Consider the following 21,964-nt stretch of genomic DNA (forward strand, 5'->3'; position numbering starts at 1 on the left):
TATTTAGCAGACTAGGTATTTGGTACAGAACGTGCTGCTGACCATAGGTTGTTCTAATTTTTGGTGTTCTTATACTTTGTGTACCGAGGCAGTATTGAACACATTGAGAAGAACTGCATGTGGGGTATAGCTTATTATTTTGGATATGAAAAAAAAGCTTGAGATAACAGATTTGGTTAGCATGCAATATGAAATGTTTTGAATATAGTGGACGCGTGCTGAGACCTTGCGGGTGACCATAATGTCCCTCAAATATTCATAGTACTTTCTTTTGTAATGTATAATTCTGTGCTGTCGTGCCCCAGATCAACACGCAGTAACTGAGCCTGGAATAGAACAGCGTATAATATAGTGCTTTCTTGAGCCAAAGTGGTAAAACCGACTTAATCTGTACATATATACATCCAACACTTTTACTTAATTCTACTGCTAATTTATTTATATGTTCATTCGAAGACAGGTCTTCCTGGAACCATACGCCCAGAAATTTTTTAACCTTGCTGAAGCATCTGGCCCTCAAAGGAAACATTTAAGCTTATATTTTGTGGCTTATTGATAGGTGCAAACAATATGTATTTAGTTTTACTCGCGTTTAGCCGTAACTTCTTGATTTTAAGCCAACAAGACAGCTTAGATATGTATTTACACTCCCTTCAAGGTTAGAAATTGAAGCACCAGAAAAAAAAAATGTTAGTGTCATCAGCATACATAATTATTTTAGGAGACTCTGGAATGCGAGACAGGTTGTTTACGTAAATTATGAATAACAGTGGACCGAGTATAGATCCTTATGGGACACCTTTGTTAACCTTAGCATGCGAGGATGTCTCCTGATTAATAACTTAATATTGGTAACGGCCTGTCAAGTAATTTTGTAGTAACATATTGGCAATACCATGGATGCCGTAATTATTCAGTTTTTGTAGAGGAACACTATGACACATGATATCGAATGCTTTATGGAAATCTGCAAACAATGTAAAGCTTTCCTTCGAAATGATTTAGTATCTCACTTTTAATATAAAGTAATGCAAGCTCGGCAGATTTGCCTTTTTGAAAGCCAAACTGGGCCTCACTTATGATATTGTACTTTAAAAAAATTTGTAATGTCGTATTAATAGCGCTTTCAAACACTTTCGACAGTATCGGAAGTACCGATATTGGCCGGTAATTTGCAATTTCTTTCTCATTACCACCTTTGAAAATCGGACACACAAGCTATTTTCAGTTGATCAGGAAAAACGCCAGTAGAGAAAGTTAAGTTAATAATATATGAGGCGTGGGCGATATCACATCAGCAACATATTTTATTGGCACAGGTCTGATGTATCATGTCCTGCTGCACAGTTATTTTCAATCTTGGTTATTAATTCTTCAGTCTCACGACATGAAATAGAATGCAAAACTATGGAGTAAGGTAAACCATGGTCATTTATCGATAATGTTGGATCATCGTCGTCACATATCTCATTGTAACCACAACTAGCAGTGAAGTAATCGTTCATTTCAGTTGCAACTTCTTTGTAGCCAAGGACGCTAGAGTTAGCTAGTATGCTAGGGACTTGGTTTTGTTTTATTCGACCGGAAAGACTTCTAACCTCGTTCCAAATTCTCCTGGGATCATTACTTATTTTACAAAATAAATTCTCATAATATCTGAACTTTGCACACCTTAGTTCACCATTTAGCTGGTTTCTGTACTTTTTAAACTCAATAAATGAATGTACGTCGCATGTCTTTACAAATTCATGGTACATGCTATTCTTTTTTATTTGTTAAGTAAGATATTAGTTATCCAGACTTTTCTAATTTTCTGCCGTTTTACGTACCTTACAGATACCGGGAAAGCATCATCATAACATTTTATTAGTTTAGACATTAATACGTTGTATGCCAAGTTAGGATTCTTTTCTCTGACCACGTGATTCCAATCAGTTTGAATAACACGATGCCGGAATATTTCTAGTGTCCTAGCGTTGATCTGGTGTGACTGCACTTTTTCATTAGCTTCGCGACTATCATAGGAAGAAGGAAGGGTACGAAAGATAGGTAAATGGTCGCTTACTTCTACAACCAACACTCCAGCAACGCAATGCGGCGGGTGTATGTTCTACAAACAGATATCAAGCAAAGTCGCAGTCTGTGTAGTGAGACGGGTTGCCTTAGAAATTACGTTTTTGCAAGCAAAAGATCTCGCTAGTACTGTTAACTGACGGGACGATGCCTCCTGAGATAACATATCGATATTCATGTCGCCCATTACCACAAATGGAAAGCTAGCGTGACACAAATATTCCAACACGTCTTCCATGAACTTAGCCAATCCAGATTTAGTCCCAGAAGGTAGTTGATAAACGACCACAGCAAATGTTTTTTCTAGGCATACCATAAGACACTACAATCTCGTTAATAATGGAGAATTGGGAGGTAACTTCATGTTTTAATGACTGCTTAATGTAGATAGCCACACCACCTCCTCTTCCTAAAGGACGCACTAGGCCATTGTAAATATAGTTTTCAAAGTATGGTGGGTCTTCGCCTACAGATAGCCATGTTTCAGAAAACATTAGTAAGTCAAAAATAAATGGAAAGGAGCCAAGAATATTGAGGATCATATCTGTCTTGTTGCGTATGCTGCGTGTGTTTAGATGAAAGGCCTTGATGTGCCTGCGCGCATCCCGAAGTAGGCTAGTCAAGGAATGGCTATCGTGATAATCATTGCTAGGCATTGCTCTAACAGTGTTCATGAAACTTGCGAGTGTCTGTCAATTTGGGCGTATTCAGATAACGTGTTTATTCTCCAGCAGATCCTCCTGCTTCTGCAGTCATCTTGTCGAGGTCGTTAGCATTTCTTATTTTCAGTGCAGGCGAGCCCTCATTTCTACGTGCAAAGACATTGCCCCCCGATGTCCAAGCAAATTTCCACCGCATTTCCTTGTTTCTCTGTATAGCTGACCAGAGAAACTGCTTGCCGTGCTTCGTCAGATGCTCATTGACATATACTCGTATGAGCCAACAAACAATGACACCAAGAACAGCAAGGTCCTTTGTCATTGTTTGTTGGTTTCTTGTATAGATACATATACATACACAGGGCGTCCCACATAACTTAAGCCAAACATAAAAAAATGCCACATAGTTGGACAGAACCAAGGTAATGGTTGTTTGGTGTTGGTAATGGTGTTTGCCATCACTTGGAGATACTCGGATAATTTTTCTCATTCTGCCTGATTAGATAATTAGTCTTAATCAAATTTTCAAATATTATAATTAGGTGGAAACTGTCAGAAATTGTAGAGCAACATGAAAAACTTCCAGTACAGCTTTCTGTTGCTCGATACGTGCCAAGTAAAAGTGCTTATCCGAGTGTGAAAGAAGCCTGAAATACACGCACAGTGCCACAAGCAGCCAGTCGCGTGGCAATTTTGCATGTTTTGCCGGCTGCTTTCACGCTCGGAAAAACACTTATGTCATAGAAGGCGTTTGTTGTGGGTAAGAATTAACCCTTTGAGGGTAAATTTTTTTCCCAAAATGCGACTGCCCAGGGTCGATTTTTTTACTGCAGATTCAAATTCTTCTTAGGGACTTTTTTCGAAAAAAATTTACCGTAATTTTTCTAGGGTGGTCATAAAGTGATAAAAAAATATTTTGAGTTTGAATATATGTACTTTTCATTCATGAAGAACAAAAATAAAAAAGGAAATAAAGTTATAAGAATGAAAAATTTGATGCATTGTTATACGCAGTTCAAGGCTTTAAAAATGCGCACACGAGAATATTTCGCAAGACTCAAATGTTCCTGCTCTTAAACTAATATGTACATCCATAGCGTAATCGAACTGCGTAGGTGCGCGCACTCAAGAAAACTGTGGTTGTGTGACCGTCAGAAAAGCAAAACATGCGACAAACTTACGCTAATCTTCATCTTATCGCCAACCACAGGCAATTAGTTTTCGTGAGTGTCCAAAAAAAAAAATTAAAAATGCAGCGGAACCGCATGCACAGCGGCATCCTTCCCATGCGCACCCTTGTGAGCACTGAATGAGTGAGAAACAAGTGGTAACCCTTTGAGTGATTAGTAACGAGATAACGATCAGTTTCGCAAGTGAAAGAAGCCGAACCCGCTTGCGGAACAAAAGCCAAACCACCGCACGCGCGCCAATGCGCGAGCGGTACTATGTAGACACACCGGTGCAAACTGGCTCTAAAACAAACCATGCAACGAAAACCCAGAGAGGGAGGCGCGCGAAAAATATTTCCTGTATTCTCACATAGTGGCAGCACATGATAGGAAAGAAAAATTTAGGAAATCTGCGCACTTTTTAAACGCAGAGACGGCACCGTAAATATACGGCATAAACCATTTTTGGACTTGTTAGCGGTGCCGTATGTTTACATCATTGACCCTCAGTGGGTTAAAAGAAGTGCATGCTATTCACTCCTTGCCTTCTCCTTGTGTCAGGTCCAGAAAATTTTTACGAATTTTAGGGTTGACGGGTGTGATATTATGCTGTAATGTGGTGGCACCTGCTACTGTCCCATGTCGCAGGGGAACAAATCAATTGTTATCATTTGTGTAGCCTGAGTGGGTTTGTGATGACCGATAGCACGGCAGTGTAGCAGTGTTTGATGTGCTCTTGCACTAGTGAGTCCTCGCAGAAATTGGTCCAAAACATTTGTAAACCGAGCAAGTGAAACTGTGGGGTCAGTGTTTGCCGTCTGGCGTCAGTTGAGTTGTTGCACTTGGTAACCGCATATATCGTCTGATATGCGTGTGACTTGCACACAATTTTTAAAGTTCTCTTATAGCGCACATCCTTTGGAACAGCAGTGCAGATCCTGTTGTGCCAAGAACCGCACGATGTGTTGTGCCAGTCTGCCGCTCGCGGTCAGCACCCAGCTATCTCCTGTACCCCCTGCCTGCTGAACCGTCCCAGCGCCAGGCTTGGATTGACTTTGTGCGTGGGTGCCCTTTTGGTGGTGCCTTTGACTGGAACCCACCGACCAACGAGATCAGCTTAGTGTGCTCACTGCACTTCACAGTTCGCTGCTTCCGGTTCCAGCGGCCACGTGGCTGCAGTGTGGGCTACAGGAAATGTCTAAGAAAGGGCGCAGTACCAACACTGTACCCAATTGAAGAGCAGGGTAGTTCGATGGCCCATAAGAATTCCCCTGGCAATCCTGCAGAAACTTTGGTGAGTCATGATACTTTGTGGCCCATTTGGCGGAAATTGCCACACATGTTTCTAGGACCATTAAAACTGCAAGATGCACATATGAAAAGGGACACCAAGGGCATAAGGCTTGCCTTTCTTCATTTTTTATTTCATTACATATATTTATTTCGTGGGCAATACTTGTAATTTCCTGTAGGTCAGGAATAAAGGAGGTGACTAACAGGGTCCTGCTGGGCTTACAGTAGCAATGCTCATCTCACAAAATAATTTCGTGTTGTGCAATAATTAAAAAAGTAGTTAGTGGTACGTGTGTGAATATTTTCAACTATCAATATGAATGGAATAGTCCGTGCTATTTGATCTACATTTAATTTGAGAATTCGGTATTATTTTCAGTATATTATTTATTTCAAATATATAAGCTATGTATAAAACACTTAATGGGAGGGAGAAAGGCTGATGGTTGTGAGGACTGTTCTGAATTATTCTGCAGCAGGAGAGCCATTGCGGTAGTCCTGAGTGAATGCATGAGGCACATAACTTGTACTCAATAATTTCCATGCACTCATCAAGAATGGCTTGCGTTGAGTCATCCTACATAGGAATCTGTTCCAATGCAGGATTTATTATTATTTTAGCAGTTGCATTGTGTTTGCATCCATGTAAGACAATGTGCAGTGCAGTTTTCTTCTTGAGAGAACTGCACTGCACATGCAAACACAACACTGCACATATGCCTGGTAATGTTCCCTAGTTTCCTTACTGTCATTGCCATTGTGTTCCAAATAATTGAAAGCAGCTGTTGCATGATGCCAATGTACATAAACCTGCTTACTTCTTTTACCAAACAATCTCCGAGCAAGCTAAATATTAAACATTTTATATCCAATTCAGTATTCTATGATCGTTTTGCTCAAAGTATATTCCAAAATTTTGCTTTTCACTAACACAGAGTAATCCACTGGAGCCACCCACTGCAGCAGCGTCCCCGTGATACTTGTCCACCCATCTCATCTGAAAACACCAATGTGCACTCGGTTTCTTATTCCAATACCAGCAAATCTTCCAGGTCATTGCTTGCTGCATTCACAGCTACTGCCACCAACCCTATTCCAATAAGCATCTTTGCAGTAAGCAACGACAACTGCCGTGCACTTGGGCCTGACCAGCTTGACTCGCATGGGCTTCTTGTGTTTGATTCATGCCAAGTGGGTGCATCAAAACTTCCCTCTGCAAGCTTCTGACACAGGCTCAATTCGAGTAGCGCAAGCACAAATGTAAGCTTGTGAAAGCCGCAAAAATGACAAATCGCCTCTTAGGCCCCACCAGCTTGGCGCATTGGTGTCTCACACTGCAACGATTCACGCATTGCTTCGCCTTTCATATAACAATAGATCTCGACTACAGTTGAGCCTGTCAAATTTATTAGTGACGTTCAATCATATGTTTTCCCGGTTGGTACGTTTTCTGTCATGTTTTTTTTTCGAAGACGTATGAATGAAGTTCTACTAGATTACGTCAAAATTAAGAAGTTATGAAAGTTCGCTTTGAAATTTCGAGCAGAGATACTGGTTTGTGCAAATTCAGTTATCACAGGTTGCTCGTGACATAGATTCATAATTTGGTAGTCTCTTGTATGATTCCCATAACTAGTGTGCGCTTGTTCTACAACTATCACGACCAGTATTCCTGTTTAGGCAGTGACGAGAAAATACTCTATTTCGATACTTCACAGTATCTTGAATGCAGTATTGCAGTGTTTCTATACTTCACAAACCTCTGATTCTCCCTCTGCCTGGAGCAGAGGAAACAGCCACGGGGACGTAGTGTCAAAAGTGTGGGAAAAAGGACTGCGTGGCTTGCTCATGGTAGTGAAAGAATTTGCCAAGCAACATGTGAGCATGTAACTTCTATTAAGTGTTATCAGACTTGTACATAAAGAAAGTTCATGTAATTATGTTTTTTGGTAATTTTCTAACTCAATTATTACTTTGATTACTCGGTAACACTCACTGTAATTCAATTACTTTTTTCAGTAACCAATTACATGTAGCCAGTTATATTTTAGTTAGGCGATGGAGCTTGTAACACTTGAATTGGCTGGAACTATAAAAACGAAAGGGATAAAACAACTTACATAGAGTTGCCTCCTACCCGTAATCAGCATCCTGCAGCTACACCTGGATCACCTGAACATGTCAGGCTTACAGGTTAGCACATTTCTCTTGGAAGTCCATCCTCGGAGCTTTTTTCCTTATAATAAATTTTTCTCACTTTCTCCTGAAAGTGCATATTAAGCTGCCTTTATAGGCGGAAAGAGCTGCTGCTCAATTCTTCGCTTAGTACAGTCTTTGACTTCTCTAGTGTAGACACAATTTTATGGCCATTAAGTCTTTCGTTACCGCGAGAAAATTGTCTTTTTTTTGTAGGTCTTGGGAAAAAATTATTTAGCACTACAAGTAATATTTCAGCATACATTGCAGCATAGCATATTGTGCATAAAAAAAATGCTCTTTCCAAAAACACACATTGCCGAACAAAAAAATACATTATGTAAAACTTACAAATTCTAGAAAAGCACCACTTTTGCTGCCAGTTGATAAGAACAACAATAAAAAGACACAATATCTACAAAAACATTAATATCAAAGGAAATTCAGAATATACATTTCAAAGATAAATAACCCAGGAATAGTCTCTGCAAAAATACATGATCAGTACACCGCCGTTATTCGTATTTAAAAAGAAACTAAGACCAGTTCTTAGCTCATGCCATGTGGTGAAGCAGTTTCTGGGTTTTGTGAAGCACAGGTGCACTCCGCACTTTTCCCACAAGACGTCTGGTTTTTGTTCAGCTTTGCCGTCTTCGTAACACATTTTGCAGTTCCGCCTTTTCAGCATCTTCTGAGAGTGGTCCGATAAGAACTCGAAGAAATGTACTTCACCAGTTTGTCTAGGGTCATGCACTTCTTCCAGGACCGATCGCTCTCAGCGTAGCTGGGCAACTACGAGATTATGCATCCAAGCATACTTGTATTTTTGCAGATTGTCTATATCACCTGTGTAGAGAAGAGTACAAAGAAATCCCACGCCGTTGTAAACTGTCTTGTGCTGATCTGTAGTGCTGGGCTGACATGTGCTATGGGCAGCCTTCTTGGCATGAACGGAAGTTTCTTTGCTGCGGATGGCAGCATATCATAACCAAGCAAAGTATTCACCTTGAAGAAAGTCAGTAGAACTCTCAAGTCGTGCAAAAAGATTGGCAGATAAGCGCACACTAGGAAGGAGACCGCTCAAGGCCGTAAAGAAAACTCACCGGTGAATAGCTGCGGTTGTCTCATGCTGACACAAAACAATGTCATTGTCAGAGCTTGAATCTGCCTTGCTGTCATCTTCGGAATCATAACTCGAGTCCTCGTCACTAACTTGGAAGTGCGGGTGCAGCATAGTTTCGAGCCCGACGCTTTTCTCGCCACGCAGCCGTGCAGGACTACGCCATGGGAGCGTTTTTCTATAACTGCGCACTGACATGGGCAGTGCCACGCAGCCGGGATTTTACAAAAGAAGTGTTACCGAAACTTTTGGGAACTGGTTGCAAAAGCCAGGTCCACATGTAGGACGTGCAGCGGACCTTCAGAAATACACTTTAGCAGAATAAAACGACTCGGACTCCATACCAAGGCTCACTAGTGAACAGGTGGCGTCATTTTCGATTAATTATCACTGCCCAGCGCTGTCAGACGGCAAAGCTGGCGACATAATTTAATTAGTGACTTGCTGGGAGTCATTTGATTACAAAATATTGATGCGAGTATGGCGTAATCGTGAGCGGCATGCTTTTTTCTCTATCATGGCAGAAGGTGACAGCCATGCCTCTTTGCTCTGTAACATATGCACATTAGTTCGCAAAGAGGTCCGTCAAAAATCATAACCTTGCTGGAGTGAAAAAATTTATACTGATTCTGAGAGTGCAGTGCCTGTACTAACTACTGGATGGCCTTAAGTGGATAAGAAATGGCTCCAACATGTCAAGCATCAATCACTGGTGATTGATTTGAATAGGCGTGGTAGATAAATGCATGTGTTTCTAACTGTTTGATATTACCTTACTCTTATAAATATATTTGTGTGATTGTAACACACAAACAGTATTTCTAAGGCTGAATAATATGCAGCTTTTTATTAAATTGCATTACTGATGTGGCCACCTTTTCAAGCAATAGAAACGTTTGCTGGTGTCTGTTGCATTTTGGCGTTTAAATGGCAACTCCGGCAATTTCTCGATGTCCACTGATGTTCATAAAATTTTGAATATATGTTCGCTTTTGCATTCTGATTATTTGTGCCAAACTATATGGCTGCAAGTCATTTAATCTTCCTGAAAATTAATTTAAAGATTGGTTGCGTTCGAGACTCATTACTTTCTACTGGCGACCCTGTGTTTGTTACGGCAGAGTCTACACCTCACTGTCGCTGAAATCGTCGCTTAAATCGCCACTGTCTAGTTCGGAAGCTCTGTAAAAGCTCCCTGTGTCGTCAGGAGACATCATCAGCTTCACTTCTTTGGTGTTAGCACCATGTGTGCTGTGTGTTTAGTGCGCATTCTGCATGTTTACATTATGGTAGTGCAGGACCCGACATCATTCACTCATCATGACGTCACACGAAGCAGCTACCTCTTTCGGTTTCAGTATCTCGTTTATTGGTTATTTAAAATTATTGATGATGTTCTAAACAAATTGAACCACCCTACATGTGATAGGACCATCAATACCATTTGAAAATGACGATAACCTAATATGGTTAAAAATACGCCGGAGTTGCCCTTTAAGTCTAAATCGCTAAAGAGTGAAGGGAGTCCAGAGAGGAGGTCCACTAGATGTTGGCCAACAAATTGAAATGGCACTTCTGTGGCTTGATTGGCGACTCGAACTAAATTGTCGCCATCTAGAAGCCATGCTGAGAAACAGCTCATCCACGTTCAAGCTTGAAATTAAAGAAGGCCTTCTATCATGGTGTGCGCTGAATGCCTCGTAGTTCTCAAACCATTGTGATGCCACTGTGCACAAGCCCGAAAAAGGAAGAAAAAAAGTACAGATGTCGAAACACTTGTTGTGTACCATTATGCGTGTCATTGTAGTGGAAAAACAGCAATGTATGATTTTATCTTTTCGCAAAAGGAGCAGAATACTTGCATTAGGGAGTGAGTTGGATAAGAAATTTCACATTGGGAAAAGATGAGGGTTGGTACTATACCGGTTTGGTCTTGACTGGAGGCTTTTTTTTCTTTGGCGAGCACAATATTGCTTTCAATATCTTGATGGTCTTTCAAACCGCGGAGTGTGCTTTGTTTAGGCAGGCGCTTTAACAAATTATAGTGATGTATGTTTAAGCATCATTTGGTTTTGTTCGTTTATAGCTTTCTGCCCCACCATTAGTGTTACTAATGGTTTAAGAAGCAGGAATATTCTCGCTAATGTACTTTTGCCTGCAGGCACGGTAGCAGAAATGATAACTGCCTCGAAAGGTCTGAAGTTCATCATGACACTCGTTATGCCGTGAGGCAACATATTGTTTTCATAGCATGCTTTAGTTTAGCAGTGCAAGAAGATGCTGTTTTCTCATTCAGCATGCTGTCAGTTTATTTGCTCGAAAGAGATTTAGAAGCAAGAACAAACAGCGCTCGTTCCAATGGAGCGTTCGACCTACGCAGAGCGCTGCTGGTTTGCTTTCCAACACTGTTCACTCAGCTAAATTCCATTACAACTGTTTCAGTTCATTTTCAAGTCATGCATTTACACTAATGCAGGTGACTTTGCCTCAACGAAAACTTGCGCTAAACTTTGGAATACTTCCTGCGTTTCACTAGGGTTTCAGAATTTCTGCGGGCGCTGTGGGTCAGTGTGTTCGCAAGCCCGAGCCCTACCTCGAACACTGCTTATGGCTAGCATGAGCAAGCGTCAGTCATAGGACGCAGACAACCTTATCACACGTATCAGCTAACTATAAAAAAAAAGGTGTGGCCCCGACTCAACAAGGGAACTCTAATTTGATTTTATCCCAAGACAGACTGACCAGGTAACATTGCAGATTTTAGCCTCAGTGCAGAATATGCATATTTAACTTCTGAAATCATGACAGACGTTACTGCCTGTACATTGTGAAATGCTATACGTGGTATACAACACAAATCGCAGTGCATAGTTGCCTGTGAAGGTCGAAAACAGTCAAGTATTATACCTGTACTAGTGGAGCAACACCGCGAACAAGTGCTTGCACATTTTGGAGGCCCGCTATACACAAACTCCCTTTCTTTAACTTCCAGGTCACTTAACATGCTCTATGTCTTTAACAAAATAGAATCTGATGTGGCTCACTGGGCAGGCCAGTTGTTGGCATGCACAGCGCAACAATTTCTGCGGTTTCGTCACTGAAATCCTTGAGACCGTGATCAAAATAAGGTGATTGGCAGCAAAGACTTTTTCAGCTTCGACGAAACACCTCGATTTGACACCATGAACGAGAAACATGGGAGTGCAGCATCAAGCGAAAGAGCTGCTGTGAACCTGGATGTGGTGGTAGCCATGTTTGTTTATTTGGACAGCGTTGCCAGTACAAGTGCCGAATTCTGGAGTTGCCAATAACATTGGCCACTTGGGATGTGGATGCCAGAAAATCACATATGAACACTTTTTCTGCCTTTAATTGACACTATCGGGAGCGCCTTCCCCTATTATTGAGCATTGCACTTCGTCGAAAAGCCAGACCGGAGTATCACGGGATTGAGTTTCTACAACCTTTTGAGCAAGCGATTGTATGTTACTATGCAGTCCTCTCCAGCACACACATCGAGAAAGTTTTCAGTTTCACTGCAGATGCCTTCATAAAGAAACGATGCAAGATTGTCAAACAAAATTTTGACAAGCAGTTCTTGTAAAGATAATGTGTCAAGGGCTGAAGAGGACACATTGTGAAAGAGCCAGGCAGCCTTGTTCTATTTACTGTATTTTTGCAGTGTTGATAAAAGTATGGAGGAAAGTAATGTTGAAGTAAGCACTTACTTTTTAGCATTTGCTCGAGTACTTTAGTGAGGCAGTGATCGGTAACCGTAATGAATTACACTTTTAAAAGAAATAATTGTAATCGGTTACCTTTTTTTCTTGAATGTGCAGAAGTTGGAATGCTGTTGCACTTAAGAGCATCGCAATATTTTGCATATGCACCAGTTTTTTCATAGCCTCCGAGATGGTGGTTTTATGCTACAGTCTTGGAACCTTGGCAACGTTGATGCCTTCAGGTAGCATGTGTGGATTTATTGACCGGTTGCCTTCACCCAAAAAGACCGCATTCTCATGATGCCTGCGGCAGAAAGGATGTTCCACATCCACCGCCAAGGCTTGTGAGTGGTGGTGCTGGTTAACACTCCCAAAGTTCTACTAGGAAACATAAATACCCAAGAAAGTGTATGAGGAAACAGCGTCACGGTAGCTGTATTGGTAGAGCATCCCATGTGTAATGCGAAAGTTGTGGGATCTTTTCCCACCTGCAGCAAGTTCTTTTTCATCCCCTTTCATTTCCATTAATTTATCGTTTCTTTATTTCATTTATTAAGCACAAGTAATTTCCCCATGTTGTCCTTGGTGTCAGTGTTTGTTGGCTTCTTATGATACGACTAATAAAAATCAGGCCCCTCAGTTAACTCCCTTTCTTGTCGTTTAGTCTTGGAACCTGTGCTTTTCGCATAGTGTGATGTTACCACTTGACAAAGTAGGATTAGGTCTGAAGATTAATGTGCAGAAGACAGGTAATGCTGAATAGCCAGGCAATGGAACAAGAATTGTTGATTTGCAGTTAACCCCTAAATCTGTGCAAGAGTAGTATATACCGTGGTTGCTTCGAGAGATGTTTGTGCATTGTGCATCCTGTCGGTCACTGTGTTGAGATTTTATCTGAAATGATTCAAACCATCTTTATTCCCCACTCTACTTTGTGAGGCATGACATGACAGCTGTAACATATATTAGCTTTTTATACATTGACAAATATGACCCCTATTGTAAATTATATCAGTTTACATTTCCTTGTATGTTCACAAATATGACCCCAAATGAAACAGGAAAGCAACATGACAACCACATGTGAAGTGCTGCCACATACAAGTATAGCTGCGACTTGCATTAATTGCGTCATTGCAGTAATTTGCAATGTTATCACTGCCTCCTTTGAGCAGCTTTATGCTTGCTACGGTGTCGCATGTTTTGCATTGCATGTTTTTGTTCAGAATGTTAGCTTGAAAAAGAGTGTCATACGACAGCACACAACAATGGAGGTTTGTCCTGTGCTGTAGAAAATGTATGCCGCGAGCTCTAAGTGGACGTTTTCAGAGCCCCCACATAGTCTACGCCTATGTTTACATGCAGTAGAAACTTTTGCACTTTAACTTCAACTTTATTGCCGTTATTCTGTGTTTCTGTTTAGTGCTTAGCCACATATACTGCCATTGTATTGTACAAAATATTCTATGAATTATTGCGTGAGCAATAATCTGCAAAGCTAATGTATACCTTGACAGTGCTGAGCAGTTCTTTTCAAATTCCAATCAAAATTTGTCAAAGCAACCATGGATCGCATCATGTGACATGTTTCCAGCGGTGTTTTGAGGTTGCTTGTAACCGCTTCTTTGCAGGCTTCCTCTGACGTCGAAGATCCAGAAGGGAAGACACGCAATTCATTGGCTTCCAGCTGGTCAGTTGCAGGTTAGTGAACAGTGCTGTACACAGGCCGCAATAGAGCAGTCTACATTTGTATTTTAGCAGCTTTAAAAGAAGTGTTGCACTTAGTCCTCCTTTGGGTTTCCTCAAATTTCACAGCAAGATTCCATTTTTAGGCCCCGTCATTCAATTAATAAAGGAAAATAATTGCTGTCGTTACCTGCCTCGTATGGATAGGCTTTTTGATTCCTATGAGCATCTATACAAGTCCACGTTTGTGTGGCAACTGACTTCTATAGCAGTGAGGTGCACATAAAATGATGGTGTTCCAGCTTTTATGGACAAACAAGGAATCTAAGTATTTAACTGAACAGTCTGCATCAGATATAAACAATCTTATTCCAATTTTAAAGAGAAAACAAAAATCAACTGCTGCAAGATATTCTTTAACTTTTTGAGAATCAATATGCAGGTCTCTTTATGTTGCAAAAAGCAGTAGGTCTTTTACCAAGAGTGTGAACATACGATTGGTCTTTATGACTGGCAAAGACTACCCTTTGAGGACTCCTGAATATTAGTGCATTCAGTTTCACTGATACACACGATGTCCTTTCATTGTTGCATCTTTAACGCATGACACTGTTGATTATTGCACAACATGAGCGCTTGCTTTGACCTTTGTTATCGTGTACGAACTACTTATTATTTCGCTGATCTTGCAGAATGTGCCCTGTGTTGTCCGTACTGGTTTCTCGAGTATAGACAACTCTGCTTTCTCTCTTCTGAGAAAACAGAGTTCTCTGCTTTCAGCATTCAAGTTTTTGTGCAGTGACAGTTGAAATCTGAAGTGCAAGCATGGTCCCATCTACAGACTCACGAACATTCTGTCATGCAACACGAGTCGCACAAGGTGTTCACATACCACGGTTAAAAGGGTGTTCCACATCTGCCACCATGGTTGTGAGTGGCCCCGGCTATCAACACACCCAGGGCTAAATCTATGACACATGCATGAATGCTCAGGAAAGTAGACAGTGGGACAGCCACCTTGGTAGCCTAATGTAAGAGCATTGCATGCATACCGTTCAGCTCTTGATGACTGCAAGTTGTAGTTTTGTCCACTTTTGCTTTCATTTTCCTCAAGACTTCTTCATTTCAACTAAAAGAACAGTTAACTTGTACCTATTCTTTGGCTTCATTATCTGTTCACTTTATGCGTAGTTGTAACTAGAGAAGATCAAGCCCCCTTCTTTCCCCTTATTCTTCTGAGTCCTCACACATGTGTGTCCTGGTGATGCGCAGATAGGGTGAAAAGTGATAGGCATGATGCCGAAAGGCATGACAGTTTATAGTCTTTTGACACAACAAAGGCATAATTGGAGATCTCTGTCACAGTCGACATAGACTGGGTATGCCTTCAAGACACAAAAACTTGCTCATGTCCCCGCATAATACTTGTTCCACATATTTTATTTTGCTGTGGCTTCAGACCTGTAAAGAATAGCTGTTTCAAGAGCAATGAACATCTTTTTGTGGCCTAGAGATGGATGTCTAGAGTTCTGTAAAATCTATTTTATGTATGCCTGAAAGTAGCAACTAAAATGGTTATACAGTTAAACCTGGATATAACGAAATTGACAAATGGTAGAAAATTTTCGTTACAAGGAGGCTTTCACTATATGCAATTTCAACATGAAAATTCGAAAAAGAAATGCACAAACTAAAGAAAGACAGAACTGGAGGTACTTACTCAAAACGCATTTATTTAGCGGCAAAAAACTGTTATTTTGCTCTGTTGCTTGTTCATGAGGGATGGCAACAGTGAACGCTCGTAAGACATCAAGGAACGCAACGCTGCACCATCATCGTCTAACGAGCCCGCGATGCAGCGCAAAATGTCAATGACATCCAGAACTTCCATTGCCAAAGGCAAAACACATGATGAATTGACCTCTGAAGGTGCGCCGTCGTCACCGTGATATCATGCACTTTCCAACAGCGCCTCATCTGCGATCTCTTCAGTAGCAACGGTGCAGTCATCTGCATACAAAAAATCTCAAAGCTGCACATTGCCCGGGGGATGCTCCATTCACGCACAGTGAAACCCAAGCTTTGGTGAGATCGGGCTGGCTTGACAGCTCCTCTTCTCCACTGTTAAATTTCTGCAGCCTGAACCAGTTTCCGAGCCTGAACTAGCTGGCATGCCAAATATGGCAGCTACATCCTTCTTTATTTCACCTCCAGAAACATTGTCCAAGATGACTATTTTGTTTTCAAGAGTCAATATTTTACGTTTCTTCATTGAGGCGTTTCATCCTTGGAATGATACACCGAAGTGACTGGATGCATGTACACAGGAGCAAACTCGCACATGTGCACGGCATCAAAAGTGGAGGAAGAGACAAAGAGAGACCATGAGACGTGGGAAGCTAGTCCTTTTTTTCTTAGTTGTGTCACTTGGTGTCAGGTTAATCAAATGAAGTGCAGAGACTTCTGCAGCTACGAAACAGTGGCGCTGCTGACGTGCCGCTGGATATTATTAAGGGGCTTTAGCCGGCGGCAACCCGCAAGTGGCAGCAGCGTCGCAGAACAAGCCACGGGATGTTAGAAGGGAGGAGGAAATAAGCACATGGCCGCGACGGCAACACGTTCCTAGGCGCCGCAAGGGACATAGGGGGTACCTCAATGCGCGGGCAGGCACGCGCAAACAAGTGTTGTCGCTTCCTACTCTTGGCGCCGGCGGCACTCTGTGGAAGCCTCGCTGTCGCCAGGATTACTATATGCGCGCCAAGTGCGATGACACCGCTTTGCGCTCTGTTGTCGGCAGGGCAGCTGCAGGAGATGCATGCGGCTGCTGCTTAACTAAAATAAAAAATTGGGGGCAAAATCACTAGGTGGTCTTCAGGGAGGAATTCATTATTTCCAGGGTGTCTCCCTCCACCAATTTGTTACATAGAGGTCACAAATACATGTGTTTCTGTGGAGTGATGGCAGGGAATAGAAAAACTTTGGAATATTGAGGAATTTGTTATATGGATGTTCATTACAGGCAGCTTAAACTGTAAATGAGTAGTATAAACTGTCGAAGTAACCTTGATCTAGCGTCAGGGCTGGCAACCACTAATTTATTTATTTAACAACCTTTAAATATAGCAGCTTGAAAGCATGCGCACCTATTCGTAAGTGGATGGGATGGATATCCCAGGATAATGCACGAATGTTGACATAAGTGTCGCTCCTGGATCCTGGAAGCATGTCGCCCACTCAATCTCTCCAGGTTGTGATGTGATAGCCACTGATAATTATTAATGTTCTAGGCTCTGTGCGATTTCTGGAAAGTGGGAATGGTGGCATTGTTTGCCTTTTGCTCTGGCTGTGGCATGTCGTCTTATCTTGCCAAGTGGATGTACTGAGCAGTCTCACACAAGTACCGTCACATTTATGCTTAGGAGAAGGAAAGTACCAGCATAGCGTGTTTGTGCAATAACATTGCGTTGCTCACATTGGGAGGAATGTACAGGAGGAAATGTGTGGCAATAAAGTTTTCCTTTTGTTCTCAACTTCTTTGCACCTCTGTGCTTCGCTTCAATAACATAACTGTGTTTGATAGTGGCTTTTGAACAGGATCCACCTGCACAAAAGCCTGATCCTCTACTCACCATGCCACACTAATTGGGATTGGCCCAGCTTACCTTGATTTGATGGTTAGGACATTTGTTGATTGTTTGTGTGTCGTGAGGCAAGAAATGACTCTTGACAAGTGATAACAGAACAAAAAGGATATCATTGTACGGAAGTTACAAAGAAACAAGTGGATTGCTACAATGCCTGAAAGTTTAGAAGACAAATAAAGCTTGAGCTCAAAGCAAAGGGCAAAAAATGACGCAGGTCCAACGAGTTGGAATCTGTGTACAGCGAAGCTTAGTGCGAGTGCATAAAGAGGCGAAACATGACTGCACTCATGCGCAACCGCACAAGCGCAGACATACACAAATTATACTGAGCATTTTGTTATGTGGAGTTGCTGCCTACTAGCAAGTATGACTGAGGCCTTGAATGGATTGGGATTTCAGAGGGCATGTGTGCATACGTTTGTAGCTCAATTTGAATCCATTCTAACAGCATGAACCATTTACTTCTTCTCATTACTGTGCAGCCACGGATGCACGAGGTGAGCTTTCTGGTTTTTCTTTTTCCTTCCCCTGCACAGCCAGCTCCACTGCTCCTGTGGATGCAGAGACAAGCACCATGTCGTGGTGCTGCAAGAAACCCAGCGGCGTACATGCTCTGCTATGTTTGGTTGGCCTATTTGGCAAGGGCACATCGAGGTCACAGCATCCACAGTCATGAAACCCGCCAATGTTCGCAAAAAAAAGCTTTGCTTTTAAATAATTGTGAACATCCTGAGCACTTCAGGTCCAAAAGCGGGGAAATGTCTCGCACATTTTGACATGACCAGTAGAAGGGTGGCAAGTGGATTTTCGTGTTGTTCCTACTCTCGGAGGGAAGCCGAGGTGACAGAACAGACTGACATCAACACATGACTGCAGTACCTTATTCAGCGTCGACACATGTCAGTCTGACCAGCCCATGTGGCCTGCACCTCTGGTGGCTTCATCCCAGAGAAGGACCTCATCCACGACGCCTCTCAACAGATGTACTGGGAGGGCTTCCTTAATACAGCCCCGGGGCAGGAACATCCTCTGGCCTGAGCTCATAGACTGGGACGATGCAGTGGTTCCGCGGGTCTGCAGCTCAAGTTTCCTTGCATTTCACCTGTTTCACCCTACGTCCCTCCTGCTCAAGCCACTGGCCCTTCTCTTGGCCTCGCATTTTTGTTGTCTTCCGCACACAGAGTCCACAAATCTAGATGCAGCCCAAAAGCTAATGAAACAAAACTGTCCATTTAAGTCCATTCACCACACCAGTTTACTACCCCTGCAGTTGGCACAGGTCCTAGTGTAACATGTAGCATTTCTTCACCATCACTGGCATACTAGCATTGTCATTGTTGTCGTCATCACTGTTTTCATGCTTTCACTTTGCCGTTATCATTTGCACAGTTGCTCACTCACCTTACACGGACAAATAGTGCCATCTTGTAACACTTTGCACTAGTCCAAGTGATGCTAGATAGACTGCACAATGGTTCTCATAACATAGTTTTCCACAGTGCATAGGATCTGCATATTTCTTCCTCTATTAGTTTTGGTACAAAGCTAATATTCTTTTAAAGGCTTTTGTGATAGGAATGTGAGCAGCATTGGCACTGTGTGCCCCTAGGACAGAGTCATCACTACAAAATTATTGAGGGCAAAGTTTTACCACAGAGTGCCTTGTTACTGTGAGTATAAAATGAACTTTAGGGCTTGGAGTCCTCATATAAGGCAAGTGAAGTGTAGAATGCAGCCCTTGATTAATGGGAGCCTCCTGTTTTTAGTACTTCAGTTTTCAACAGCTGGTGCTTTATTTGAAGATTTGTCATCTCGGTGGTCCAATCCCTGTCTCACTGTCTGACCTCTCTCCTTCCAGGACAATATAGAGGACATTGTGCTAGTGACCAGGACGCAGTGCGGAGAGTGGCGTGTCTTGCAGCATTCGAGCTCATCTTCCCCAAGGACGTCTCCACCCAGTGTAGCGTGGAAATGGCCTCAAAGGCTGCCAGCTGTGTTGCCAGAACTGCGTCCAAGTCAGTGCAGTGCACTGTGTGAATAGTGTTCCTCTTCAGAGATACTTTAAATGAAGAGAAGATCTTAGCCGTGTGTGTGTGCGCCATGCCTGTTCCTCTGACCTAAGTGACTGTGCAGTTTTGCTGCTGAGAGAAGCAAGGTTGCAGGATTGATTCCTGGCCGTGACCACTGCAGTCTGCTGGGGAGCACAAATCAAGAATGCTATTTCTTCATGTTGTCTTTGCAGGCAATAAACCAAGTGATCGAATGTTTCTTGAGAACGATGTTGCAGAGCTTGTCCAGGGAATCGGAAGGTGTAGTCAGAGGAGCCATGGATTGCTTAGCAGACCTCTCTCCGCAGCATGTACTAGAAGAGTGCCCTGCAGTTGCAGGAGCCTGTTGCTAGTGACCTTGCCGTGAAGTCATTGGGGAGAGGGGTTGCAAAGTTTACTGGCTGCGGATGACTGAGCATAGTGCTGCCAAATAGGATGCCACTATAGCAATGGCAGATGGGTATCAGTGTGGCCATAGGTGGTGGAAAGCCTGTATTATGATGGCTGCCATCGAATATGGAGGAGTTTTCAATCTCCGTGCAGCAAACGACACACCAGCATCTCACAGACAATTGGGCCACATGACAAGATTGTATGGGTCACATGACCCAATTCATGGCTTGGACCACAAATGCACAGAAGGCATGGCAGTATCGCAACTAAGTTGTGTACTCCAGACGTAGTACAGATCATTACACCCAGTGATTGACTCTTTATCAAGTTATTCTATTTCTGGCCTGCCAGCATCATGGTTGAAGCTACAAGTTTGTGACCTTCAGACAGTAAGCATGGATGACCAGCGCACTGAGCGTGAGCTTCAAAAAGGATTAAACATCGTATTTGGTACCGTTACATCCTTGTGAAGACCTGGTGCACCTCGTTATGCATTCCTTTGTTTCACGACTCTCAATCTCGTGGTGCTCCGGACACAATCACCTTCCTTTTATTTCTCATTGACAAGCTTCTCAGTTGATTTGATGTCAGCATACGGTATTTACAAGTGTCAGCGTAATAATCCTTATGTTGCTGAAGACACTCCTCGAAACCTTGATATTTTTCTTTGTTTAGAAAGGGGACACTTTCAGTATTCAACATTTCAAGCTTTCTTTTTAATCATTGTATTTAATTTGATTGCAGATTTTGCTGTTTGAGCACCCCTAAATTAGTTGCGAGAACATATAAGAGCAGCGTCATTTAGTTGTAAACTTTCTTTTCTTCCCACACTTCCAGCCATGGCATATGCTGCTACAGTTGAACCTACTTATAACAATATTCAAGTGCCAAGAAAATCTCATCGTTATAACCGGGTAGCACAAAGGAGCAAGGAGGACAAACATTTTAAGTAGACAGGAAGTACGGTTGAATCCATATACATTGAAACCTTGTTAAACCGTAGCTGACCGGAGCTCAGAAAAAGTACCTACTAAACGGTAGTACTGCTTAACCGAATAGCATGAGCTTGCCCACTTGCCTGTCAAAAACGAAACTCAGAGTGCGATGAAAGGGAAAAAATATGCAGTATTTATTCATTTCACATGACAAAAGTCTTATTTTCCTTTGATGCTGTGGTGGCCTAGAAGCGATGACAGCAGTCTCAAACATACTGAAGCTGCGAGCCAGCTTTTCAGCCAGACCCCTGTTCTCAGCAAACAGTCGCATGGGAGGTGCCTCGTTGGCATTGCATATTCTCTGTGCTCGGGCGCGGTAGTGCTGCAGAAGTCACGGGGCACCTATTTCATTGGGGGGTGCTGTTCTCGTCGCGATTATTGTATTCATGAGGATGACATAATGCTTAGCTTCTGCCACTGTCAGCTCTGAATTGCCTGTGCTGTCACTTTCTGTGTCGTCCTCATCGCTATCATTAGGCAACACTTTGGCAACAGAGGCAACGATGGAGAAAAGCCAAATCTCATAGCCGACCTCTTTTCACAGTCACAGCAGCGCTGCTGAGCAACTTCTTCGCATTCCAAATGCCACATAGCGTAGTCAACGATAGATCCCTGACGTGTTTGCCAGCGTCAACTTCTTCGTGCCACGTTTGATAGCATGAACTATGTCCAATTTTTCTTCTATGCGGAGCACCCAGTGTTTTTTTATCCGAGCTTCGGCGTGACACGAGTCCTTGCTTGCACACATTCCCTCCGCTGGCGGCCGAGACGGCTTTCGAGATTTGGTGGTTGGTGAAACTCTTCACCTGAAGGCCTTTGTTGGGTCGAATAATGATTTTGAAGTCGCTACGTGGCAGCGGCGGGAGTTGTGGCCTCCTCTTAAAAGAAGGCTTCTTTGATGCCCCAGCGCTTGCAGCTGCGTAGGATGTTGATAATGCGGTGGCAGAGGAGGGTAATAGCAGAGAG

The 21,964-nt window shown here is 42.6% G+C and overlaps 1 protein-coding gene across 5 annotated transcripts in view; it reads left to right on the plus strand.

Annotated features, from left to right (window-relative positions):
- The window catches only part of LOC142590664 (uncharacterized), a 31,907-nt gene extending 11,445 nt beyond the window's left edge, over nucleotides 1-20,462 (plus strand). For 2 of the 5 annotated variants that reach the window (XM_075703057.1, XM_075703053.1), the window contains exons 2-4: nucleotides 4,799-5,195; nucleotides 13,864-13,933; nucleotides 19,421-20,462. In XM_075703057.1, coding sequence (XP_075559172.1) covers nucleotides 4,799-5,195; nucleotides 13,864-13,933; nucleotides 19,421-19,599 — 646 coding nt within the window. In that variant the 3' untranslated portion in view covers nucleotides 19,600-20,462. The remainder of the gene's footprint in view (nucleotides 1-4,798; nucleotides 5,196-13,863; nucleotides 13,934-19,420) is intronic. The other 3 variants (XM_075703058.1, XM_075703056.1, XM_075703055.1) reach the window with 2 other exon arrangements.
- The last annotated feature ends 1,502 nt before the right edge of the window (nucleotides 20,463-21,964 follow it).

The sequence above is a fragment of the Dermacentor variabilis genome, chromosome 8, assembly GCF_050947875.1.
Source record: "Dermacentor variabilis isolate Ectoservices chromosome 8, ASM5094787v1, whole genome shotgun sequence".
NCBI classification, from domain to species: Eukaryota; Metazoa; Arthropoda; class Arachnida; order Ixodida; family Ixodidae; genus Dermacentor; species Dermacentor variabilis.